Here is a 25,222-nt window from a genome sequence, read left to right as displayed (position 1 = left end):
GACCCAACTCGACCTGTTACGATCCCTAACTATGACAATCAAAGAAGTTAATAATTTTTTTAATAGAAAAACAGAAGAGAAACGATCATTTCATAACGCCGTTGATTATTTAACGGTCCAATAAAAAATATCGAAGTTTAATGGTAAAAGTAAATTGTTTTTAAAGTCTGATGACTACTGTTATAGTTTAACCTAATTAATGTTACGAAATTCATACGCTAACCGCTGTTCTTTTCAAAGCTCCAAATTTTCTTCCCTTTCGGTTCACATCTCTTCCACCCAACAATATTTTACTTCTTCAAATCATTCTCTCTAAGAAAAACACTCCATTTCTCTCTTTTATTGCAAGTTCTTCTCTCCAGAATTCATGTCGGTATGTGATCTTCACTGATTCCTTTAATTTTCTGTTTAAATTTGTTAAAACGAAGGTTTATATTCGTTGTTTGATTTGATTTTTTTGTGGATTTAAGCTTTTGTTTGTTTCCATTCATATCCTTCTGGGTTTCCACTCCTTTACAATTCTTAATTTTTTTTTTGCTGATCAAAGTTTCTTCATTTGGGCAAGTATTATCTTCATGATTGGAAATTTAACCTTGTCATTTTGTTATTCTTTTTTCTTTGATGAGTTTACTTGAAGATGGGTTTGAGATTTTTGTTTTGTTTAACTGATTAGCTACAAAACCATCTGAGCAATTTATTGTATAATAAGTTCATAATATGATTTATGGTTAATAAGTTTTTTTTTCCTTCTAGAGGGATAATTTAAATTGATTCAAATGGGTGATTGTTTTGGCATTGTTTTAGAATCTTGGTCCTGGTTGGAATTAGGATGGTTTACTTGATGTACCATTAATTGTGTGGAAATGTAGTTCCTGGTCATTGAAAAGTTAGGATTGTGATTGTTGTACAAGCCCATTAGTATACCCTCGGACCTCGGGCATAGGGTTATAAATAAGAAGAGACAGAGCGCGAGCTACTTGAGATAAATTCGGTCAAAACTCGATCAAGTTTTGAATTGAATGGACTCGTGCTCGAAATCGACTCGAATTATTAATGATTTGTAGCGGGCTACTTGATACCCGACTAAAATGCTCGTGAGCAGCTTGAAAAATAATATCATTAAATTTTTAGATATTTTAAATTAAATTATTAATAATATTAATATTTATACGTTGTTCTTGTTTTAGAAAATACAATATTAGGCTTTCATGCACTTAAGGTTCAGGTTCGAGCTCGAGTTGAGCTTCAATTTTTTATTTCGAGTTGATAATTTTAAGCTCGTGAGTTTTCGAGTGGAGTTCAGTTTTACATTTTTTGAGTCGAGTCGAGCTCAACAATTCTCAAACTCGACTTGTTTACAGCCCTACTTGGGCAAGCTCAAATGTTTCGCGGAAACCGGCATCGGATCACCACCTTGCACAAGATAAGATAGCTCAGTCTACCTAGCCTCCCTCCCTGCACAAGTTGGATGTATGACAGTGAACTAACACAACAGGCTCTAAGCCGGCCTAATCTCACTCTTGACCATACGCCAATTCACCTGCCTCGCGGCATTAGAGATGTAGGATATATAAGAAGACTCCCTCTCTCCCCTTAGGAGAAGGGAGCCGAGTCCGAATCGCTACTTCAAAAAGCAGCAAACCTACCTTCCCGTACATCAACAATGATAAATTTCTTTTGAGAACATTCCAAGAGTCGATATACTGAAGTTTGATATGTGAAGAAAATTAGATTTTTCTTAGGAGTGTGCAGAGGGCATGTGTTGTTACTTGTGTAGTATTTGCCTGAAGCAGATGAATCTTCTGTATCAATCTGTTCATATTCAATTGATCGGCAATGTTCCAAATCTTCCGAAGAACTCTACTGATTTGAGTAGCCGACTTTTAGAAGATCATATTGTTCCTTTCCTTCCATAGAAAATAGATGAAATCCCTCCAAACAATGTGCTAGATACTGATGATTGAAGCATTGCCGCGTATGTGGTTGATTGCCCATGATAATTCATCACCCCGATTGTGCACTCTTCATTTTATCCGGCAAAGTTCTAGCAACTTGCACCATTAGAATACCTTTGAGTAAAGAAGATACGGTCCTTTTGGTTCTTGTTCTAGATTGCAGAAGGGGCAGACCTCTTCAGTGATTATTCCCCATCGAAGAGGACGGTATTTGGTCGGAAGTTTACCAAGGATTGATAAAATATGTGCCATGTCATTGTCTGCTCTTGGTCTTAATAGCATTCCAAACTGTAGCAACCAGAGTTCTTTACGGGGTCTATCGCCATGTTTATTTTGACCGATGCGACGAATGCTTGAATTTTCATGACTCGATATTGTTTTGATTGCTAGTTTACATCGATTCAAGTTTGACTTTTTTGGAAGATTCATTTTCTTTATCATGTCATGATAAGCTTCTCCATTTGCCCAACAGGAGGAGAAGGGCCGCCCGTTGCCAAAATTTGGTGAATGGGACGTTAATGATCCTGCATCATCCGAGGGATTCACCGCGATCTTTAACAAGGCAAGGGACGAGAAGAAAACGGGTGGCAAACCCGAGTCACCAGAAAAGGCTGATCCTGCTGTTAAGTCTGGAGCGGATCCCAGCAAACCCCGACCTGTAAGTAATCTTCAACAACTTACCTTGCTCATAACATCTCGATGCACGCATTAGATGTTGATAACCAATTCTTTTGATGTTCCTTCGATGCACATTAGATTTCTCTCCTGATATGCTGTTTTTTTCTCCAGAAAAAATGGTTTTGCTGCATTCGAGCCCCGGCTGCAGAACCCTAATGGAATCCTGTCTGATTAGAGCTTCCACACGTATGTTATTATACTCCACCATATATTCTTAAACAGATAGGATCTACTGTATCTATATGTACTGATATGGTGGGTCATTATTAGAAGCAGAGTTGTTTCTTCTTGTTGTTTAACTTCTCTTTGTTATAAGCTGTAAAGCTTATTGTATGACATTTTCTTTCTTTAATAGAGTGATCAGCTATGTTGCTCGGTATCTTCGTTTTTATTGAAGTATTCGTGTTCGGACACTCGTATCCGGCACTTGGATATTGCAATATGACCTTCTAGGATCCCTTCAGTTGCATCAAAAACTCATAAAATAATCGCAAACGACACTCACATTCGAGTTCGAGTAATTCAAGAGCAAAATGAAAACATGAATGAGAACTCGAACTTTGCTGATGGATCTCATTGCCACTAGTCGAATTATTCAAGAGAAAATTGCGAAAAACATAAATGAGAATTGATCACCGGTCAGCAGATAGGATCGGGCCTAAGCTGCATCGGCATCTGCTCTTTCAGTCTCGTCTGGTCTGGTCCGGTCCACCGTTGCATACACAGCTGGATGTTTTTCCATGTTCTTATTCCCATCGCTTACTGATTGAACGCTTTCCGATCTAAATGATTTCCATTGCTTTCTTCACATACTTCCGACGCCGGGTCAGATTTACATCATTACTAGAATCCTAAATCCAAAAACATTTGCTTTCTTGCATAGATTGAGCTCAGCAACCCTCACTGTTAGGCTCTCTCATGCCGGCCAATGTGACGGAAGTGTCTCTAAACACGAAAAGGTTTTCTCGGTTCGCCTCGTCTTTCATCGTAAAATAAATTCTTTGTTTGATATAAATAGAACAACCCGGAGACTGTGGAGAAAGACAATGTGCAGTATAAGATAGTTTTACAGATTTGCATACAAGGTAGATGAAGAACTATGAATCAGTCCCTCAATGGTGGTCATTTCCATCTTCGCCTCTGAAAGTTCCGATAAAGGGTTTTGGCTTCCTGGTGGAGAGTTCTCCTCGCCTGTGCGAGCACACTATTTTTCACATTACCTGTTGGGATTATTCAAGCCACAACGAACATGGTACGATCATTCTCGAAGAAATAGCAATAGCATTTCAGATTCAAAGTCTCTAAGCATGATTTGTTTAGGTGCATCAACCGGGAGGCTACCATCAAGCATGAGCACTACATGAACCTGCATTATTGCCCAAGGGGAGTCCCTAGATATGCCATGGCGAAGATGTATTTTACAGTGCTTCGATCATTTGGGGTGTCGGAGGTTAACTAATAATGTTCACAAACTACAGCAACTACCTGCAGATGAACTGGTTCTTTCTGATTGGTTTGCTCGCCCCAGTTCCAGTCTGGTGGCTGTCGCTCAAATTCCTGGAGAAAAAAACGACCGGGTTAATACATATGCCGATTATCATCTGAGCTTCGCAAGCTATGCCATCGGCTAAAGCTGTTTAATATATTTGTTGGGTAGGTGTTGGGATCTTCTTTAACTGGTATGTTTACAATCAGTACAAAGAATGCCGGGCTAAACATGATTGCCTTCAGAGGTACGTTTCTTTATCGGCTCTTCAATCTGATGAAATCAATGGTCGAGATCAGTGGGGTCGTGATGCCACGGGCCATCGTCCATCGGCTCATTGTCTCAAGGCACCCGGGATCATGTCCGAAGGATGCCCTAGGTTATATTTGTATGATGAGTCGCCGCCACAGGAGCCATGCGATCCTTCGAGTTATGAAATTGTAAGAACGCTTTTCTTCCCCGTATCTTTCCTGTTCGTTTTATAATCTATGTTCGGCCTTTAATATAATCTAGATCGAATAAATTAAAAAATAAAATTTTAAAAAATAAAGATAAATAAAATCCCCAAAGCAATTCATATTCTTGGCATGTTCATGCTGTTATATAGTTGATATTTATATTAAAAAAAACTTCATTAAAACTAGGTCAGGCATGCGTACAATGGAAAGCATGTGGTCTACCAACTCTTCCCCCTCAATATATAGGCAAGCCTTTGGTTCATCACAGTTGATTCGCTTCATTTTCTCTACCTACTTACATACAACAACTATTTTAGTTAAGTTTCTCTTCGGATTTTCATCTTTCAATTATGGAAACTCGAAAAGAGAGTGAGATCGAGGACATACCAATGCCGTTGACGCCTCTGAGGATGGGGTCTATGCAGATTGCATGTAGCAACGGTTTCGGTCATAACATTGAGTTCGTATCACAGGCTTAACTTAGAAACCGGTATTCCGAGATCGATATCGAGGACTACACCATGTATGCTGATAAAGATCAGCCTCTCCCCATATTTCTTAAAGTAGTTTGATTTCCGGGTTTTCTTTGATTTGTTAGATGTTTAGTTTATCAGTATTAACTTTTGATATGGTCCCGGTTTCGTATATGAAGTTTGAAGACTTGGAAAACAAGGTTCGGAGTCACCAACCTGCCTCGATCAACCCGGTGAGAGCGGTGATGTCGAAGTTAGCTTCGCAACTGAACTTGGAACATGATAAGTACAAGGAGATCCTTAAAGGCGTAACGGGCAGCACCGGCCCGGTGAAATCCGTGCTTTGATGGGTCCTTCTGGTAGTGGCAAAACAACCTTGTTAAAGATAATAGGTGGAAGATTGACAGATAATGTTAAAGGAAACATAACGTACAACGACCTCCCTTACAGTCTGGCTCTTAAGCGAAGGTTAGGCCAGTTTTTATCAAAAGCTTTCTTCTTTTCTCCATCATTCAATTGATTTCGAGTGTTCTGTTTCCTTGCAGGATTGGATTCGTGACACAGGATGATATACTGCTGCCTCAACTAACGGTCGAAGAAACCTTAGTTTTTTCGGCATTTCTGAGACTTCCGAGTGACATGAGCCTGCAACAAAAGTACGCAAAGGTGGAGATGATTATGAAGGAGTTAGGCCTTGAAAGGTATGAACAAATATGAACCACATAGGGATTTACCTTGCACTCTTACCGTTGCGATAACCACAGATGTCGTCACACAAGAATACGGGGTGGATTGATAAAAGGGATATCCAGTGGAGAAAGGAAAAGAACTAGCATCGGTTATGAAATTCTCGTTGATCCATCATTGTACTTCCGGTCTCGATTCTACTTCAGCCAATAAACTTATTCATATTCTTCAAGAAGTTGCAAAGGTATCCTAGTTGACCAAAATATGTACAAAATGCAAACGGTTCCTATATAGAAAATGAGCCAAGATCTTGGTTGATGGTATGCAGGCAGGGCGAACTGTAATCACGAGGATTCACCAGCCGTCGAACCAAATGTTTCACATGTTCAATAAGGTTCTGCTGATATCAGAAGGCTACCCTATTTACTCCGGGAAGGCAAGAGATTGCATGGAGTACTTTTCGTCGCTCCGATTCATCCCGGAAATAGCAATGAATCCGGCGGAGTTCCTGCTCGATTTAGCAACAGGCCAAGTTCATGACATAACTCTTCCTGAAGATCCAGTGGCGTCTCAAGGAACGGCCGAGTCCGAGAAGGCTGTAATCAAAGTACAAACTCTTTTTGACAATGTAGAGGATATTTAATCCCTTTCTTTATATGATCATCTCCCTCTCAAAACATATTCTTCTTCACATTATATCAGTATCTTCAACTCAAGTACAAAACTCATTTGGAGCCAAAGGAAAAGGAAGAGAATCACAGAAGTTCCAAGGCGCCACAACACCTCCGGATGGCTATTCAAGTGAAGGACTGGACAATAACTTGGTGGGAGCAGTTCATGATAATAATGAAGAGAACGATTCGAGAGAGATGACGGGATTACTTTGATAAGCTGAGATTACTACAATCACTAGGAGTTGCAGTCTTGCTCGGCTTCTTTGGTGGAAATTGAGCGCCGCAACCGAGGCTCAACTGAGGGATCAAGTAAAGTTTCCCGAACTTCATTTTACAAATCTTTGACTCCCCAATGTCCCCATTACATCAAATGGATGACTTCTATTTTCAGATTGGTCTGCTGTTCTACATCTGCATCTTTTGGACGTCTACGTCAATTTCGGAGCGGTATACGTTTTCCCATTCGAAAAGGTCATCTGGTGAAAGAACGGAAAGCCGCCATGTACAGGTTAAGTGTATACTATGTTTGCAGCACTCTGTGTGACATGGTGGCACATGTTCTGTATCCCACATCATTCATGTTGATTGTCTACTTCATGGCTGGTTTCAAGAGAACAGTCGTTTGCTTCTTCCTCACGTTATTTACCATCTTATTGATAGCAATTATAAGCCAAGTAAGTCAAGCAATTTCCGATATACGACGTTCTTTGCTTTTAAGACCCAAATACTCTTCTCCGATTAATGCGATCTTCGACTTCGCATATGAACGAAAAACTAGGGAGTGGGGGGCTGCGGTTTTGAGCATTAAAAGGGTAGGGATGATGGCATCACTGGTGTTGATGTTGTTTCTTCTCACAGGAGGTTACTACGTCCAGGTACTTGAAACTATAATAGAAACTGCTTTCGATTCTTCATCGGATCCGATGAGTTCACTGAACAAAGTTGTTCCGTTTTGCAGCATATACCGAAATTCATGCAGTGGATGAAGTACTCATCGTTCATGTACTATGGCTTTAGGCTTCTGGTGAGGTGCAATACTCTGGGGACCAATTGTAAGAATGCCAAAGCCCGGGCGGCTGTCGGAATCTACAGGATTCGCCTTCGTCCGACACGGTTTACCTCGGCGGAGGCCTGAAGAAGTATGGATTCTACTCGCCATGGCACTCGGATACCGGTTGTGTGCTTACATTTGCCTGCGCAAGAGAATTAGTTCATGTACTATTTGAGCAGAATCTGCATCGCTGAGAAACATATGTAACAGAAAGACAGAAAAAAGCTCGAGGGGCTTTGCCTTTTCCTTTCCTGTTACCTTACGAATTCCATGCATGCAAACGCTTTTTAGTATAATGTTGTCATCAATTTTTTGTGGAGCTAATTGCACCACATGTCCTCAAAACATGACTTTATTTTAAATTGATTCCTAAACTTTTACATGTTCCAACTTAATCCCTAAATTATAACTTTCATCCTAAATTAATCATCAACATTTTAATTTATCCCTAAACCTTCATTTAAAACGATCACCAAACTTTTTGAATTTTTCAATTTCATCTCAAATTATATGTATATATAATGATCACATCTACTATTAATAAAATCGTTGGATCTAATTAGGGATGGCAACTCAACCCGAACCCGACGGGTTCCGACCTGACCCGATTAGGCCGGATTTTTTTTTAAAAAAAATCGGATTCAGGTCGGGTCGGGTTTAGGGTGGAAAAAATCCGACCCGACCCGAAAAATATATATATTTTTACCTATATATTTAGGGATAATTATAATATTACCCCTCTATATATAATTTTTTTCAATTAAGTCACTATTTTTATTGAATAAAAATATATGTTTTTAATTATTTCGGTTCGGGTCGGATTTCTAAGTTATATATTCGGGTCGGATCGGGGTGGTTGAAATCTTATTTTCTTCGGGTCGGGTCGGGTCACGGGTGAATGACCCTTTCTTCTCAGGTCAGGTCGGGTGACCCAAAAACCCGACCCAACCCATTGCCATCCCTAGATCTAATTATATTATTATAAGTCTGAAAAAAAAATCCTAAGTTAAACTATAATTGAAACTATATATATTAAGATGAATTTAAAAATAAAACTTTGAGGATTAATTTAAAAAGAGAGTCATAGTTTATGAATAAAATTAGAATATTTAAAAATTTAAAGACAAATATGGAACAAGAATTGTAGTTTAAAGTTGAAATATTCAAAAGTTTGACGATTAATTTAAAATGAAAGTTTAAGGACGTATGATGCAATAAAGGCTGTAAAAAATTCGAGGAAAACACAGCATTTTATCATTTAAGATCGTCTCCAAACATAACTAAGCAAATCCTCCAAAAGGAGGCACCAGACAAAATGTAAAAGACGGGCTAAAGGATCGTTCGAAATTAAAATTGTACTTCTACCGAGTTTTTAGTCAACTTCCTCCATCTTGCTTCCTTCAGCATCGGCGTCCTCCAACGGGGGCATGTCAGCATCGGCTTCGGCTTCGCCTGCATCCTCGTCGATACTCAGGCCGAGTTTGAGCATCCTGTGGATCCTGTTGCCAAAGGTGTTAGGGTCGTCGAGGCTGAACCCGGAGGTGAGGAGGGCGGTCTCGAAGAGGAGGAGGACAAGGTCCTTGACGGATTTGTCGTTTTTGTCTGCATCAGCCCTCTTTCTCAGCTCCTCCATGATTGGGTTCTCGGGGTTGATCTCCATCGTCTTCTTGCTGGACATGTAGCCTGCCATGCTGCTATCCCTCAAAGCCTGGGCCTTCATGATCCTCTCCATGTTGGCAGTCCAGCCGTACTCACCGGTCACTAAACAGCAAGGAGAATCAACCACACGGTCGGATACAATGACCTTCTCGACCTTGTCACCCAAAACATCCTTTATAACCTTGCACAAACCCTCGAACTTCTCCTTCAAAGCTTCCTTCTTTTGCTTCTCGTCCTCACTCTCATCGAGTTTCAAACCTTCCTTGGTAGCAGACACGAGCTTCTTTCCCTCGAATTCTTTCAGTTGTCCAACAGCATACTCATCGATAGCATCAACCATGTAAAGGACCTCATAGCCCTTCTTCTTCAGCTTCTCGAGGAAGGGGGAGTTCTCAACAGCCTTTTTACTCTCACCTGTGATATAATAGATATCATTCTGACCTTCCTTCATTCTGGTCACATAGTCCTTCAAGCTGGTCATCTCATCACCGCTCTTGGTGGAGTGGTATCGCAGCAATTCCGCAATCTTATTCCTGTTCTGAGAGTCCTCATGGATACCAAGCTTGAGGTTCTTCGAGAAGGCCTCGTAGAACTTGTTGTAATCTTCCTTGTTCTCAGCTATTTCAAAGAAGAGCTCAATGCACTTCTTCACCAAGTTCTTGCGGATAACCTTCAAGATCTTGTTCTGCTGCAACATTTCTCTAGAGATGTTCAGAGGAAGGTCCTCAGAGTCAACGATACCCTTCACAAAGCTGAGAAACTCGGGAATCAACTCCTCGCAGTTGTCCATGATAAAGACACGTCTGACATACAGCTTGATGTTGTTGGGCTTCTTCTTTGTATCAAAGAGATCAAAAGGAGCTCGCTTTGGAACAAAGAGGACAGCCTTGAACTCGAGTTGCCCCTCAACTGAGAAGTGTTTGACGGCCAAATGCTCTTCCCAATCATTTGTAAGGCTCTTGTAGAATGCAGCATATTCTTCCTTGGTAATCTCTTCCGGCTTTCTCATCCAAATCGGCTTCTGTTTGTTCACCAAGGACCATTCATGGGAGACCTCCTTAATCTTCTTCTTTTTCTTTCTTCCTTCTCCTTCTCCTCGTCAACATCCTCGACTTTCCCTTCTTCATCCTTCTTGTCCTCCTCATCCTCATCATCAGAAATCTCCTTCTCGGTAGTCTTCTCAATCCAGAGAGAAATGGGATAGCTAATGAATTCAGAGTGCTTCTTGATCAAGTCTTTGAGACGTCGCTCCTCGAGGTACTCAAGCTGATCCTCTTTCAAGAAAAGTGTAATCTTAGTACCCCTGCCAAGGTTCTCACCAGAGGTATCCCTGGTGACAGTGAATGACCCACCAGCTTGGGACTCCCAAACATACTGCTCGTCATCGTTGTGCTTCGTGATAACGATAACCTTCTCAGCAACCAAATACGCGGAGTAGAAACCGACACCGAATTGACCAATCATACTAACATCAGCACCAGCAGCCAATGCCTCCATGAATTCCTTGGTCCCCGATCTCGCAATGGTACCAAGATTGTTCACCAAATCTAAACAACACCGACATCGTCGCATTAGACTCTCATTTAACTCGAAACTCTAAACTCTGAATGCACAACTAAGCACACTTACCAGCCTTGGTCATGCCGATACCACTGTCGATGATCGTCAGGGTGTTGTTAGCCTTGTCCGGAACAATATGGATGAAGAGCTCAGGCTGAGCATCGAGTTTGCTCTTGTCTGTCAAGCTCTCAAATCTAATCTTGTCTAAAGCCTACAGAAAACAGGTTCAACAATCAAAACAATTACAAATATAAATGCCCAGTAACTTGCAATATATTAAACACATTAGATTCAAGAAATGAGTAATCTCCACTCTTTTACAATCAACAACCCAATAAATAACACAATTTCAAACTAAAACCGTGCAGTCTCATTAAGAAATTCATATGAACCCTAAAATTTCTATCACGGAAACGATTAAGCAAAGCCCATGAACATCAAATCATAACAGTTCAGATCCATTAGCTAAAGCATTAAAAAAACTCAATTATCAGTCTTTAAACGTTAAAAAAAAGGGGGAAATGAAAGTGGACTTACGTCGGAGGCGTTGCTAATGAGCTCACGAAGAAAGATCTCTTTGTTACTGTAAAAGGTGTTGATAATCAAGCTGAGAAGCTGGTTGATCTCAGCTTGAAAAGCAAAAGTCTCTGCATCCGCCATTGATGGATGAACTCTAAGCTACCGATCCAAAAACAAAAACGTTAGTTTGGAAAGCTATGAACTTTGGGTTTCGAATGGAAATGAAAACAGAGTGAGCACTGCTTTAAACCTGCGAGTTAAGGAGACTTTATAGAGGAGACATATTAGGGTTTCTAGATTCTTCTATAAGCCAGAAAATAGGGAGTAGGGACACATTGCTTTTTCTATTTTATATATCAACTTGCAATTTGAATTTATTAAGGGTAAAGTACATAAATGGTCTACTAATTGTAGGTATTATTTTATTAAGTCACTCGATTATTAAAAATTATAAAATGGTCATTCAATTATAGAGTGTTACTTTGTTGAGTCTGTCTATTATTAAAAATTATAAAATGATCACCTGACTATTCACTATGTTCCAAACTCGTCTTTTTTGTTTGAAAAAATGGACACTATTATGAGCTGAATGTTAACATATTGACTGTGATATGATAAAATATGATATTAGAATCTCAAACGACTATCATATCTCAGTCATTATTTAATGTCCAACATAATCAACTACCAATAATTTCAACGAAAAATGACGACTTTTGAACATGATGACTAGTCGAGTGATTATTTTATAATTTTTAATAGTTGAGGGACTTAATAATATAACAAGATAGATGAATTTCTTTCTTTTATTTTAATTCTTTCTAGTTTTACCCAAAAAGAAAAAAGAGAATTAAATTTTGTGTTTTTTTTACTTAATATAAAAATAAGAGTCTAAATCATATCATTTTTAATGGAATTTTAATTTTTCTTTTGTTAATTAAGGTGCCTAATGTTATAAATTTTACTACTTTAGATATCTCGATCGTTAAAATATTATATTAAGTGACATGTGTCATTCTAATAATTTTAAAAAAATTATTTTAAAAAATTAAAATTATATTAAAAACCTAAAACTTTTTTTTTAAAAATTCTAATACTTTAAAAATTATAATTTCAATCTCTAAATCCACGTCAGTCACCGTCGTATCTCCATCCAATCGCCACTCCACCAGAAGACTAATTAGTAGTCAAAAAGTCATCATAACAAGAGTAAATCGACACTACTCCGATGAATAACAACGTTATAAATCACGTCACCTTGTGATCTCGATGGCTAATCGACGATAGAGATAACAACGTTTGATTAGGAATATGACAAGTACGATGTCAACGGTGATGGTCATGACCGACAAGGGATGTAAGGTGATTAGAGTTAGAGATTTGAGAGTTTTAAGATTTTTTTATATAATTTGAGAGAAATTAATTTTTTAAATATAATAATATTTTTATTTTTATTTTTTAAATAAAAATTTTAAAATTATCAAAACGTGATACATATTATATAATTTCTTAACGGCCGTTATAATCGAATATTTCAAATGATAACGTTAATAATATTAGGAAAAAAATAGATGTTCCTTTTTTTCATATGTATGGGGTAAGGGGAAGGTAAGATAGTAGACTATCCCAACACCAGATTGAGAGCAGCTTCCGTAAGAGACCTTCGAATTATGAAATGCCCTCCGTGAGACTCGATCCCACGACCTCAAGCTTAATAATATTAGACATCTAGACTAATCGGGAAAAAAATTAGATTTTTATTTGAAAAAAATTAAAGTTAAAAAGCCCCGGAAATCAATTCAAAAGCCTTTTCCAGAAATCTCACATTGCACCCCAAAGGCCCTAATCTGTACAAATCTTCACTTTCCAATGTTCCCATTTTCTGATTATTTCTTCTTCTTCGAGGCTGTTTCTGTCAAAAGAAATTCTTTGATCCTTCATTTCTGCCAAAGGAAACAGATACCCAGATCTTATTTTCTCGTAAAAAATTCAGATAGCATCTCCAAAGATCCTTTGATTTCTTATCTTTTGCTCTTCCATGTGTGATGGCTTCGACAGGGAACCCAAATAAAGCCATCCCATTTGATGTGCAGAGCTTCTTCAAACCCACAGTTTCGAACCCATCGAATTCAAACCCTCAGCCGCAAAATCCTTCCCCATCACCGTACCCCACGCCTTCTCCTCCCTTCTTTCACCCACAGTATCACCAATTCTACATGCCCCCTTCGTCCCCAACGCGTTCGAATTACCAAGACGCCAAATCCCTCTCCTTCCCTTCCCCTCCTTTCAGCCCTTACAATGCCGGCAACCAAATTCTCGCCCTGATCAACTCGTCCCCTCAAAACCCTGATATCCCGCCCAGAAGCAGCCCCCCCAGCTGCAGCCGCCGCCCCATGCTCGGTTTTTGGGGTCCGGGAGTCCCAATGTGGGGCCTTCGAGGGTGCATAGCTGTAAATTGCCTCGAGGGAGACGGTTATCAGGCGCTCAGGCGGCGTACGATATCGATACGAGGCTGTCCGGCGAGGATCAGCCTCAGCTTGAGGTCACTCCGATTACAAAGTATGGGTCTGATCCTCAGCTGGTTTTGGGAAGACAGATTGGTGTTAATAAGTCTTATATTTGTTATGGTTTGAAAGGAGGCAGTATTCGGATTCTTAATTTAAACACTGCATTGAGGTCTTTGTTTCGTGGACACACGCAGGTTTATCTCTTTAACTTTATTAACTCTGAATTTTCTAGTTTTTAGTTTTATATTGGATTGAAATTAATGTTGTAATACAATAGTTTACAGGGTGAGCAAAACTCGACTTGAAAAATATATCTTTTTACTCGACTCGAATTGACTTCGAGTTATGAAATAGAGCTCTAATAGTAACTAAAAAAAATAGTAATTAGTGTATTGATTTTTGAAGTTTGAGACTTGTCAACTTGAATAACTTGAAGTTTTTGACTTAGACTCGATCGAACGCTCACCCCTAAATTGGTAATAGATTAGTTCATAGAATTAATGTGCATTTTGAGTTCTGGAATGGCAAGCTTTGGGTGCATAAGTACTGCATTTGGATGATTATGATCGTCTCTATGTCCAACTGATATTTTTTCTTTTCTCTCAGAGGATCACAGACATGGCTTTCTTTGCTGAGGATGTTCATCTTTTGGCTAGGTATTTTCTTCTTTAATTGGTAGTTTCGCTTTTTTGCTTCTTGGTAATTCGTTTTTCTGCAGTGTGAGTCTAGGGAAGGGTATATGTTTGGAAGATATCTGAAGGTCCGGATGAGGAGGATAAGCCACAGATTACAGGGAAGATAGTTATCGCTGTTCAAATATTAGGTGACAAGGAATATGTACATCCGCGTGTTTGTTGGCACCGGCACAAACAAGTAATGCGACTTTTTTAATGTTCATCCATATTTAGAGGGTTATTATTTACTGGTTTTGTTGCCAACGGTATTGCAATCTCATTTTTCAGGAAGTTTTGGTGGCTGCGATTGGAAAACACATTCTGAGAATTGATACTATGAAAGTAGGGAAGAATGAAGTCTACTCAACTGATGCACCTTCACCTCTCCATTGTCCTATTGACAAGTTGATCGATGGGATTCAGTTGGTTGGTAAACATGATGGAGAAGTTACTGATGTTTCAATGTGTCAATGGATGATTACCCGTTTAGTTTCTGCTTCTACAGATGGCACGGTTAGTATTTTCTGTTATCATTTTGTTGCATTGATTTGTGGATATCTATGTGGTCTCTCTGTGTTCTGTTGTGGTGCAGACATGTAACTATCTTGGTTTCTTGTGCATTAGTGCTGAAATTTTATGTTGAATAACTGGATAAATATGTTTATGTCAAGGATTATGCACTTACAATCTTATGCTACGCAACAGATAAAGATATGGGATGACCGCAAAGCAGTGTCACTAACAGTTTTGAGGCCACATGATGGCCGACCTGTTTATTCGGCTACATTCTTAACTGCACCTCACCGACCTGATCATATAATACTCATGACAGGGGTAAGATTTCAATGTTATTCTCTCTGTGTGTGTGTGTTTGTGTGTCTGCAACTCTGCATCATATTTTGCCTATTTGTTAGTCATTGACTTGTTCATATAAAGTTCATAGTTGTTCAAATTCTTGTGATCTGGTTGATGTGACATAGTAGTCTGTGCATTTACCTTTTGACTTCAGTCTATTTTAAATGAACTTTTTATTCATTTATTTTGTTATATTTTTAATTTTAGGACCGTGTTTATGGTTTACGTTCCCATGTGCGAGTCTTGTTATTCCATCGAATATCCATATATCTAATTTGTCATATTTTACTTTTTTGATAATTTTTCCCAGGGGCCCCTAAATCAAGAAATCAAAGTTTGGACTTCAGCAAGTGAAGAGGGTTGGCTACTTCCAAGCAGTACTGAAAAATGGATTTGCACCCAGACATTAGACTTAAAGAGCTCTGCTGTACCTCAAATGGAGGACGCTTTATTCAACCAAGTTGTTGCATTATCTCAAGCTGGCCTTTTCTTACTTGCAAATGCTAAAAGAAATGCTATATATGCCGTGCACATAGAATATGGTTCTTGTCCAGCTGCATCACGCATGGATTACATAGCCGAGTTCATTGTCACAATGCCCGTATTAAGTTTTACTGGGACAAGTGATCCTCCTGATGAACATATTGTTAAATATATTGTGTTCAGACACAGGCTATCCAGCAGTATGCTTTGGAATTATGCCAGTGCATCCCGCAACCACTGGAAAATATTGGCTTAGAGAATTCAGATTCAAGCATTTCACTTGATGCTGCCAACACTGAAGGCTATGATTCTTTTGATCCATCTGGAAATAAACCTTCTGAGTTGCCGCTTATACTTCAGTTCCCAAACCAAGTAAACAAGTAAGTAGCTATGAAAATTTAAGAGATGTGAGGTATACTTCAAGCCCCCGTTCTACCACTGAGGCAAACGCTGTACAAGAGTTGAATACTTCGAATATTGATCCTAAATCTGCTTCTGCTTTGGGATCAGCTGCAAGTGATGCTGATATTGGTTGCATTGCATCACAACGAGCAGTTCCTCCTAGTCCTAGGTTGTCCAGGAAGCACTCTGGTTTTCATAACTATGACCCAACTTACCAGCTTGGTGACCATGTTGGAAACCAACTGGTTGTGGATTTTCCAGTTGACAGACAAATGGACACTGTTCGATCGAATTTATCTGGTATGCAATCATCAGAAGATGGTTCAAGGAATGGTGACAAGAAAATAATATCAGATGAGAAATCTAGTGCATATAATCCTCCCATCATTTTCAAGCATCCAACTCATCTTCTGACCCCTTCCGAGATATTAATGGCTGCAACATCTTCTGAAATTACCAATGTCAATGAGGGAAAGAGTGAAGGCGAGTTACATATTCAAGATGTGGTTGTCAGTAATGATGCATGCAATGCTGAGTTGGAGGTAAAAGTGGTGGGTGAAACGAGATCATCTCAGAACAATGAATTTGGTTCCTACGGAGACCTTCAAAATCGGAATTTTGAAATTAGAGAGAAATTCTTTTGCTCTCAGGCTTCAGATCTCGGTATCCGGATGTCAAGGGAGAGCTCTGCAATGTCAAGGGATGCTTACTTTGTTGATGAATCTAGGCAAGCAGATGGTGTTGGTGCATCAGGTTCGCATGTGAAGCCTAATGTTGGTGAGGAAGAAAACAATGATTCCAGAAAAGATCTGTATGGAAAGGTCTCAGAATCAGCGATGCCTTCTACATATCAACAATCACCGGCACCAAGTGGAAAAGGGAAAAAGAATAAAGGGAAAAGTTCTCTGGCATCTGCTCTCTCTTCTCCTTCTTCAAGTGCTTTCAATTCTGCAGATTCTTCCACCGAACCAGGAGCAAATTCCAATCTCCCCTTAGCAGGTGCTGCATTTCCTCAAATTGCGGCTGTGCAAGATATGCTTAATCAGGTGATTGCTACGGACAGAAACAAAAAAATGTAAAAAGTGGTTACACATGTATGCATCTGTGTTGTATGCACATTTCTTCCATGTGTTAATAGTTATAATCATTGATCTACCATAATTTTGGATAAAAATCGTTCCTTAGTCGTTTATATAAAGTTCACCTAGGTAATTCCATATGATTAACCACATTTTCACATATTATTCCTTATATGTATTTTGCCTAGCATTATGATATCTTGCTTTTCAAAATAAATATGGTTTAAAGATTTTTGTTGCACCGTAGATGGTTTCTTCTTGAATGTGATTTCAATCATTTTTGCAGCTAATTACTACACAAAAGGAAATGCAGAAAAAAATGTCAAATATTGTGAACGCCCCGGTTACAAGAGAAGGCAAAAGGCTTGAGGCTGCTCTTGGACGGTGCATTGAGAAAGCCCTTAAGGCCAACACTGATGCTCTATGGGCTCGTTTCCAAGAAGAGAACGCGAAAAACGAAAAGATGCTGCGAGAACATACACAGCAGATGACGCGCCTGATAACCAATTTTATGAACAAGGATTTGGCAGTAATGTTGGACAAAGTAATCAAGAAGGAGTTAGCTGGATTTGGACCTGCTGTAGCTCGTACCATTACTCCAGCAATAGAGAAAACTGTAACTTCAGCGATCAACGAGTCTTTCCAGGTTAGACTTCTGAAAAACTGGTTCGTTTCCTAGAAAGCTGTCTTAGTGGAATCTAACTAGTCCTTTGTGTGACAGAAAGGGGTCGGAGATAAAGCAGTGAATCAACTAGAAAAATCTGTTAATTCAAAACTCGAAGCTATAGTTGCCAGACAAATTCAAGCACAGTTTCAAACTTCCGGCAAGCAAGCTCTCCAGGTATGCAAAAGTTCACTACACTTGGTGATAGGTCAAGAAGGTTATTTTCATTCTTGTTATAAGATCGAATTATTGTCATTCTGCATGTTCCTGGCTATTTCTTGTAGGAGGCTTTGAGGACTAGTGTGGAAGCTTTAGCGGTCCCGGCCTTTGAGGTTTCATGCAAAGCGTTGTTCGAGCAAGTAGACGCTGCATTTCAAAAAGGGATGGCTGAGCATACGAATGCTGCTCAGCAGCAATTGGACTCTGCAAATTCTTCTTTGACAATTACGTTAAAGGTATATTTCCGCTGTCTTATTTACTTGCTATTTCACTCGAAGGCCTGTAATTCATGTTCTTTTTCCAAGATTTATGACATTGGGAGCATTAAATGTTGAAACTAGGAATTACTGTTGGTGTGTGATGGTATTTTTTGGGCGATCTGAGGTATAATAATATTCATTAGAGCATGCGATACTATTGTTTCTATAGAGCTCTTGTTCGATGTGTGTTGTTTTGAAAGTATCATTGTGTCATTTTCTCCTTTGTAATCTCTCCTAATTGCAGGATGCCATAAATTCTGCGTCGTCGATTGCTAAAACCTTAAGTGGGGAATTTGCTGAAGGACAAAGGAAAATTTTAGCCCTTGCAGCTGCTGGAGCTAACGCAAGCGCTGCAACTTCATTGTCTTCCCAACTCAGCAATGGACTTTTAGGTTCTCTGCATGACAAGGTATGTTGTTTTGCCCATTTTCTTCGATTTCACCACGAGAAACTAATGCCCAATTAAAGTGAATCGCCAAAGTCAAATCTGGCTGTTATGTATCACTTCTTAAATGAATTTCTATCCGTGCCTCAGGTTGTTGTGCCCATGGATCCAACGAAAGAGCTATCGAAATTATTATCGGAAGGCAAATACGAAGAAGCGTTCACAATTGCCCTGCAAAGAAGTGACCTCTCCATTGTTGCTTGGGTTTGTTCACAGGTAAAGTGTCTCAAATTTTCACCAGAAATTTTGGTTAAAGTCTTTTCATTACAAGAAACCATTATTTTTCTTCATACTAGGTCGATCTACGGATGATTCTGTCGACCAATCCTGTTACTTTGAGCCAAGGGGTGCTGCTCTCCCTCTTGCAGCAGTTGGCGTGCGACATCAACAAGGACACGCCCCGAAAACTCGCATGGATGGTAGATGTGGCCACGGCTATCAACCCGGGCGACCAAATGATCGCGGTGCACGTAAGACCAATCTTTCAGGAAGTCTGCAAGAGAGTGCACGAAATAAGTAGCTCGACTTTGCTTACGGGTGCCGAACACGCTAGTATCCGAGCTCTCGTCTATGTCATCAACTATGTTCTAATGACATGTAAATGATGGAAACATGATGAATGATTTTGGGGTTGAAGTTTGTACAAGTTCCTGGTTGATTTTCATGCAAGGAGGAGGAAAGGACCCTCTTGGTTTACAGGACAGATGGGGTCCTGATTTTGTTTTTCCATAGATGTTTTGTTATCAAATACTTGATTTTTATTATGCTGTCAATATGAGATTTAGGGTTTCAGCAATCCTATTTAAGAACCCAACAAGGGATTATTAGATTTCTATATATATATTTTTTATAATTTAGATGTCTTTAGTCATTGAATAATTCTTTTAAAATATTATTTATATAAGATTAAATGAAAAAATAAGTGTTTTAAAGTATTTTTCATTCATTATATTTTTATAAACCTTAAATATATCTAAAATCATAAAAAAATCTTAATTTTAAACCTTCTTACTAACCATCAACGGTTACCACCGTTATTATCGTCGTCGTTAGTCAATCATCTATCTTTCATGTCGTCATTCGTCGAATCTTAAAAGGATCATTGCACCTAAGCCTACAACTAATTGTTATGTCATTGTGTTAAATGTGGTTTAACGGTGAAGTGATATAATTAAAGCAGAAATTAAAATTTAATATTATAATTAATAAAGTTTGAAGTTTAATGGTATAAACAAGTCAGAGCTTAATGTCCAATGGTATCTATAGTAATTTTCCCTAAAATAAATAACTTACACAATTTAGCTGTAAGAAAGTGCCACATGGCAGAGAATCATCAACCACCTTTATGTTACTCTTGTCATTTGATTTGAATTTTATAATGAAAATAATAAATAAAACCATTAAATCCAAATTCCAAATCGGTAAATTTCGCGTTAAATACTTAAACTATCAATTTTGATTAACTATTAAATTTTTTAAATCATACATAACGTTTTATTTTTATTTCGTTTTAGTATCTCACAGTAAAAAACTTAACGAACGGGCTCGTCGGTCGCTATATCTACAGACATCAAACATCACATTCGTAAGTCGATTAAGCTCAACTTTCTAGCCCGTACCTTTTTGACCCACATAATGTAACTCCGGCCTCCGTCACCAGAAAATTTCAATCTCTCCAAATTGACGGTAGACTCTTCGATTTTTTTATCCTCCGATCTCCATTGTCAACCATCTGATGAGATTGAAATTAGATTATGTTGGTCGACTCATCGTTCTCTCGTGGTCCACCGTTCGGATTGGTCATTCGTCCACCGGAGCTATGCCCCATCAATCCGTCTGTTAAATTTTTAACGACTGTGTACTAAATGAAACAAAACTAAACTTTACGCATGGTTTTGAGAAATTTAAAAATTTAGGTACAAAAATGAACTAAAATTGATAGCTTAGATACTAACTACGTAGTTCACCTTTTTTTTTATTAGGTTCACCGAAGAAAAATCATTGTTCTGCTGCTGCTACACGCCTAAACCCAAAGGCCAAGCTCAAGGTTCATCTCTTTCCCCTTGGATTACATTCATACTCCTAATTTTTAATTATGATTCATTTATTTTTTCAAAAAATTTAATTAATTGATTTTCTTCATTTTATTCCGAGATTGGCTAAATTGAAAACTCAAATATGGTAGATGGACTGTCACATAAGCATTGTGGACTGCCACGTCAGTACCTTAAACTGTCGTGTCAGCATTGTAAATTGACACGCCAACTACGACGGTCAACGACGAAAAAGTTGGTCAAAGGACCATTGGATTTGTTTTTCAGGTTAAAGTGCCACATTGAGAGAAAAATAATATAAGGGTCATATTGAATTTTTTTTCAAAAGTATAGGGATCTCTTATGTTTTTTTCCTTTATATGCTTAGTTAGTGCTTCACCCTCTATATGCACTACTTTGATTGTTTAATACCTTTAGGGTGTGTTTGGTTCACGGAATGTAAGATTATCAGTGGGAATGTAAGTGTCAAAACGATTTTTTCTTAAAAGGTGAGATTTTGAAAACCACATTAATTCTTAATTGTCTTTTTTTATTTTAAAAACAGATACGATTTAAAAGACCTCTCGTTTCGAAAAATTTTGAATTTCCTTTACGATCGAAAAATACGATTCGAAGAGTCGCCACCAATATTTGATTAGGGTGTGATTGGGCACCCAAAAATGCTTTGTCATTTTAAATAAAAATTAATTTTAATTAAAACAACAAATTGAGGTCTGCGTTATCAAAATCCGAGTTCGGGAGTCGGTTACGTGTGGGAAGGATTAGCATCCTCACAACGCCCTAAATCGGTACCTAGTCGATTAATTAACGTCTTTGCAATGAACTTTACAAATTCGAATTTATTTTGATTTTTGATCCCATAAAATAAAAATGTAAATTTAAAACATTCAAAAGCACTCAAAATAATTAAATTAAAATTACCAAATCGTTTTAGAAAATAAAGAATGTTCGATTATTTACAAATACCGAGACCAGATCTTAAAAGTTATAACAACCTTTTCTCGATAAATTTAAATAACGAACATTTCCTTTTATTTCGTTCCTAAATTTTAGAGTGATGGATCAATTTTTAGGCTTCACTAATGAGATACTTTTCTTAAAGGTGAAAAAGTAAAATTTTAAAAACCACATTAATTCTTAATTATCTCTTTTTTTAATTTAAAACCAAATGCGATTTAAAAACTTTTCGTTTCGAAAAAATTTGGATTTCTTTACGATCGAAAAAATACGGTTCAAAGAGTCGCCACTAATATTTGATTAGGGTGTGATTGGGCACCCAAAAATGTTTGTTATTTTAAATAAAAATTAATTTTAATTAAAACAACAAATTAAAGTATGCGTTACCAAAATTCGAGTTCAGGAGTCGGTTACGTGCGGGAAAGGATTAGCACCCCCACAACGCCCTAAATCGGTACCTAACTGATTAATTAACGTCTTTACAATGAACTTTACAAATTCAAATTTAATTTAACTTTTAATCCCATAAAACAACAAATATGAATTTTACAATATTCAAAAGCACTCAAATAAATTAAATTAAAATTACCAAGTCGTTTTAGAAAGATAAAGAATGTTCGATTATTTACAAATATCGAGACCAGATCTTAAAAGCTATAACAACCATTTCTCGATAAATTTAAATAAACGAACATTTTCTTTTCTTTTGTTCCCAAATTTTAGGTGACGAATCAATTTTTTTGTTTTCACTTTCGGGATATACTTTTAATTTAAAATTGTCAAAACGACCCTCTAATCAGTTAAGACAGGCCACTCAAGACAATTTTAAATTAAAAGGGTATTACCTTTAGTCCGATTATGTATTTATAAGTCGAGTTATGCGAATGAGGATATCATACAAATTGTGCAAAAAAAAAATGTCATGCCAAAATTAATTAAATAAAATTAGAAACATCATACAACGTGACATACAAAAAATTATATACGTATATTTTAATTAAAAATCATAAATTATGCATATTAACATATTATGTACACATGTGACTTAAATATAAAAATAAAAACATGACATGTCAAACTATACATTTTAAAAAGTGTATTTACCTATTAAAATAATGGCTAATTTTAAATATATTCAAAATTAAGCATGTAAAATTCGAAATAAACCAATGACCTAAATGCATAATCATTGCAAATCTGGGAGGATTAAAACTTAATTATTTCCAAATAAAAGCCTATATAAATAACTAACATATAAAAAGCTGCAAAGCTACTTAATCAAGACAAAAAAAAAAAACTGAAATAAAATGAAAAGCATGATAACAATACCTAAAGCATAAATACATGTGAACTTTCAATAAACATTTAATATAAAAAAAACTTACTTTAAACTAATACACGTGGACTTCAATAAACATTTAATATAAAACCTAATTTATACCAAAACCTAAGCTAATTTACACGCAGGAAGCCCCTGCCGCTCAGCTTCACTCTCCGCTCTGCACTATCTTTTTCTCCTTCACCCATTCGCTCACCTGTCTTAGAACTACAAAGGCCAAATCAACCTTAACGCATCGGTTTACCCTCTAGATCATAACCCCGATGCTAAATCTCGCTAAACCGCCCACTAAACATCGTGAATGGCCCTCGACCTTTCGTTTACTTCTATCTTCGGCGACCTACTACGACGAGACTCTACTTCTCCGGCGATCTAACAAGACCAAATTCCCAACTCCGGTGAAGACCCAAATACATCAATGTAAGTTAGACCAAAACCTTCTTTTAATCTTTATTTTAAAACCCCGACCTAGAAACTCGAAACCCCCTTTATGACCGTCTTTGATGGTTGAGTAAACCCCAAACAACCCTAAACTCACAATCTCGAGCTCCTTATCCTGGCGACGAAACCATATCAAAAGGTAAATCTAACTATATTAGTAAATCTTTTCACCACCGTTTTTTTGTTATATTTCGTAAAAAATGAATTAAAAAATCTCCATTCTTCTAGTAATGGTGATGTTTAATAAACCCCCACTTACAAACGATTTACTAATGTAGTTTTCTTCCACTTTTCCATAACCGTTGCAAATATGATTGAAGCCAGTTGAGCAGTCTAGCAAGTGAGACAGCTGGCAAGTAGAGGCTCTCCCGGTTTTTGGTGCAGTTCAGGCCTGCTTCAATTGGTTTGGGTCAGGTTGCAACCGGGTCTCACTTGGGCTGCTTTTGGGCTCCTGCTGGGTCAATTGTAATGGGTATGGACCGGGTTGTACTGTTTGTAATTAGCTTCGCTTTTTGGCCTACAAAACGCAATAATATATTTGTTAGAATAATAATAATAATAATTTAAATTTTTATTTATAACCCAGACAAAAACGGGTGTCTACAGTAAGATTACTAGGGAATATGATTACTGGAATGTTATATTTTGTGTTTAGTTGATTTAGCAGAAATGTAAGATTACCGTGTTTGGTTAAAGAAATAAAAGATTATTGGAATGTATATTTGACCAAATTGTCCTTATTATATATTTGTTTATTTAACAAGTTGAAAAATATTTATATATTTTCTTTTAAAATTTTAAATTCATAAAATTTATATTTTTTTTACAAAATTGAAAATATAAAAAAGTTTAATGAAAGGGTAAAATTTTATTTTAACCCATGAACTTCATATAAAATTTTAATTATAGATTTTTTTTTAAATCTAAAATAATTTAAGGATGAATTTGTAATTTAACTTTCGTAGAATTTTTATTATTCAATGATAGAAGAAATATATTTTTGAAAGAAAAAAAATTAAGGGCATTTTAGTCCAAACGCCGGTAAGGCGGGAATCCAACAATACCTAAGGAAAGGGAGGTAATGACATTCCCGATAATATACTTCAAAAAATCTACTATTGGTAATTAAACATTACCGGGAATGAAATTCCCGACCAACCAAACATGGGAATGTGGATTCCATTCCCATGGGAATCTCACATTCCTTGATCCAAACACCCCCTTAAGATCTGTAATTAATGAACTTGAATTTAACACAAGAATCTTAGCAGTGTTAACAATTGGACTTGACTTTTTAATTTTGAAAAGTATAGGACTAGTTCCTTGAAGTAAAAACAATACCGTCTCAAACATTTTCGAGACCTCGAGCGAAAACTCAAAAATATATCTTCATAAAAAAAAATATATTTCATTACTTTGAACAATTAATTTAATATTAAATAAATAAATAGATCGGAAAAATATATTATTTTATATTTTATTAAGACAACACCTTAAATACAATTAAAAGATAATAAATATAAAAAATGAATGCATGTATGATACATAGCTTGATTTTGAATAATAAATAAATAAAAATAATTATATTATTATTTTATTGTTAGATTGAGATCGAGGAAGACTAAAAACTAAAAAATTATGAA

General features: G+C 37.3%; 1 protein-coding gene and 3 pseudogenes across 1 annotated transcript; 3 read left to right on the top strand and 1 right to left on the bottom strand.

The window, feature by feature from the left end:
• Positions 1-267: 267 nt before the first annotated feature.
• Positions 268-2,966, top strand: LOC120136721 (protein NOI4-like). Its single transcript, XM_039152680.1, has 3 exons — positions 268-373; positions 2,428-2,613; positions 2,745-2,966. The coding sequence occupies exons 1-3, from the start codon at positions 368-370 to the stop codon at positions 2,787-2,789; spliced, it is 237 nt and encodes a 78-aa protein (XP_039008611.1). The 5' UTR covers positions 268-367; the 3' UTR covers positions 2,790-2,966.
• Positions 2,967-3,748: 782 nt separating this feature from the next.
• Positions 3,749-7,546, top strand: LOC120136826 (annotated as a pseudogene).
• A 1,147-nt stretch (positions 7,547-8,693) lies between these two features.
• On the bottom strand, positions 8,694-11,436 carry LOC120136772 (annotated as a pseudogene).
• Positions 11,437-13,245: 1,809 nt separating this feature from the next.
• Positions 13,246-19,557, top strand: LOC120136894 (annotated as a pseudogene).
• Positions 19,558-25,222: the final 5,665 nt, after the last annotated feature.

This window comes from Hibiscus syriacus, unplaced genomic scaffold (assembly GCF_006381635.1).
Source record: "Hibiscus syriacus cultivar Baekdansim isolate YM2019G1 unplaced genomic scaffold, ASM638163v2 tig00110637_pilon, whole genome shotgun sequence".
NCBI lineage: Eukaryota > Viridiplantae > Streptophyta > Magnoliopsida > Malvales > Malvaceae > Hibiscus > Hibiscus syriacus.
The sequence above is the reverse complement of the archived record's forward strand: the minus strand, read 5'-3'. Positions and strand labels throughout refer to the sequence as shown.

Excerpts from the sequence above, each read along its gene's own strand:
- LOC120136721 (XM_039152680.1), top strand. Across the intron at positions 2,614-2,744 it reads ATCCCAGCAAACCCCGACCT|AAAAAATGGTTTTGCTGCAT; the intron begins GTAAGTAATCTT and ends TTTTTTCTCCAG.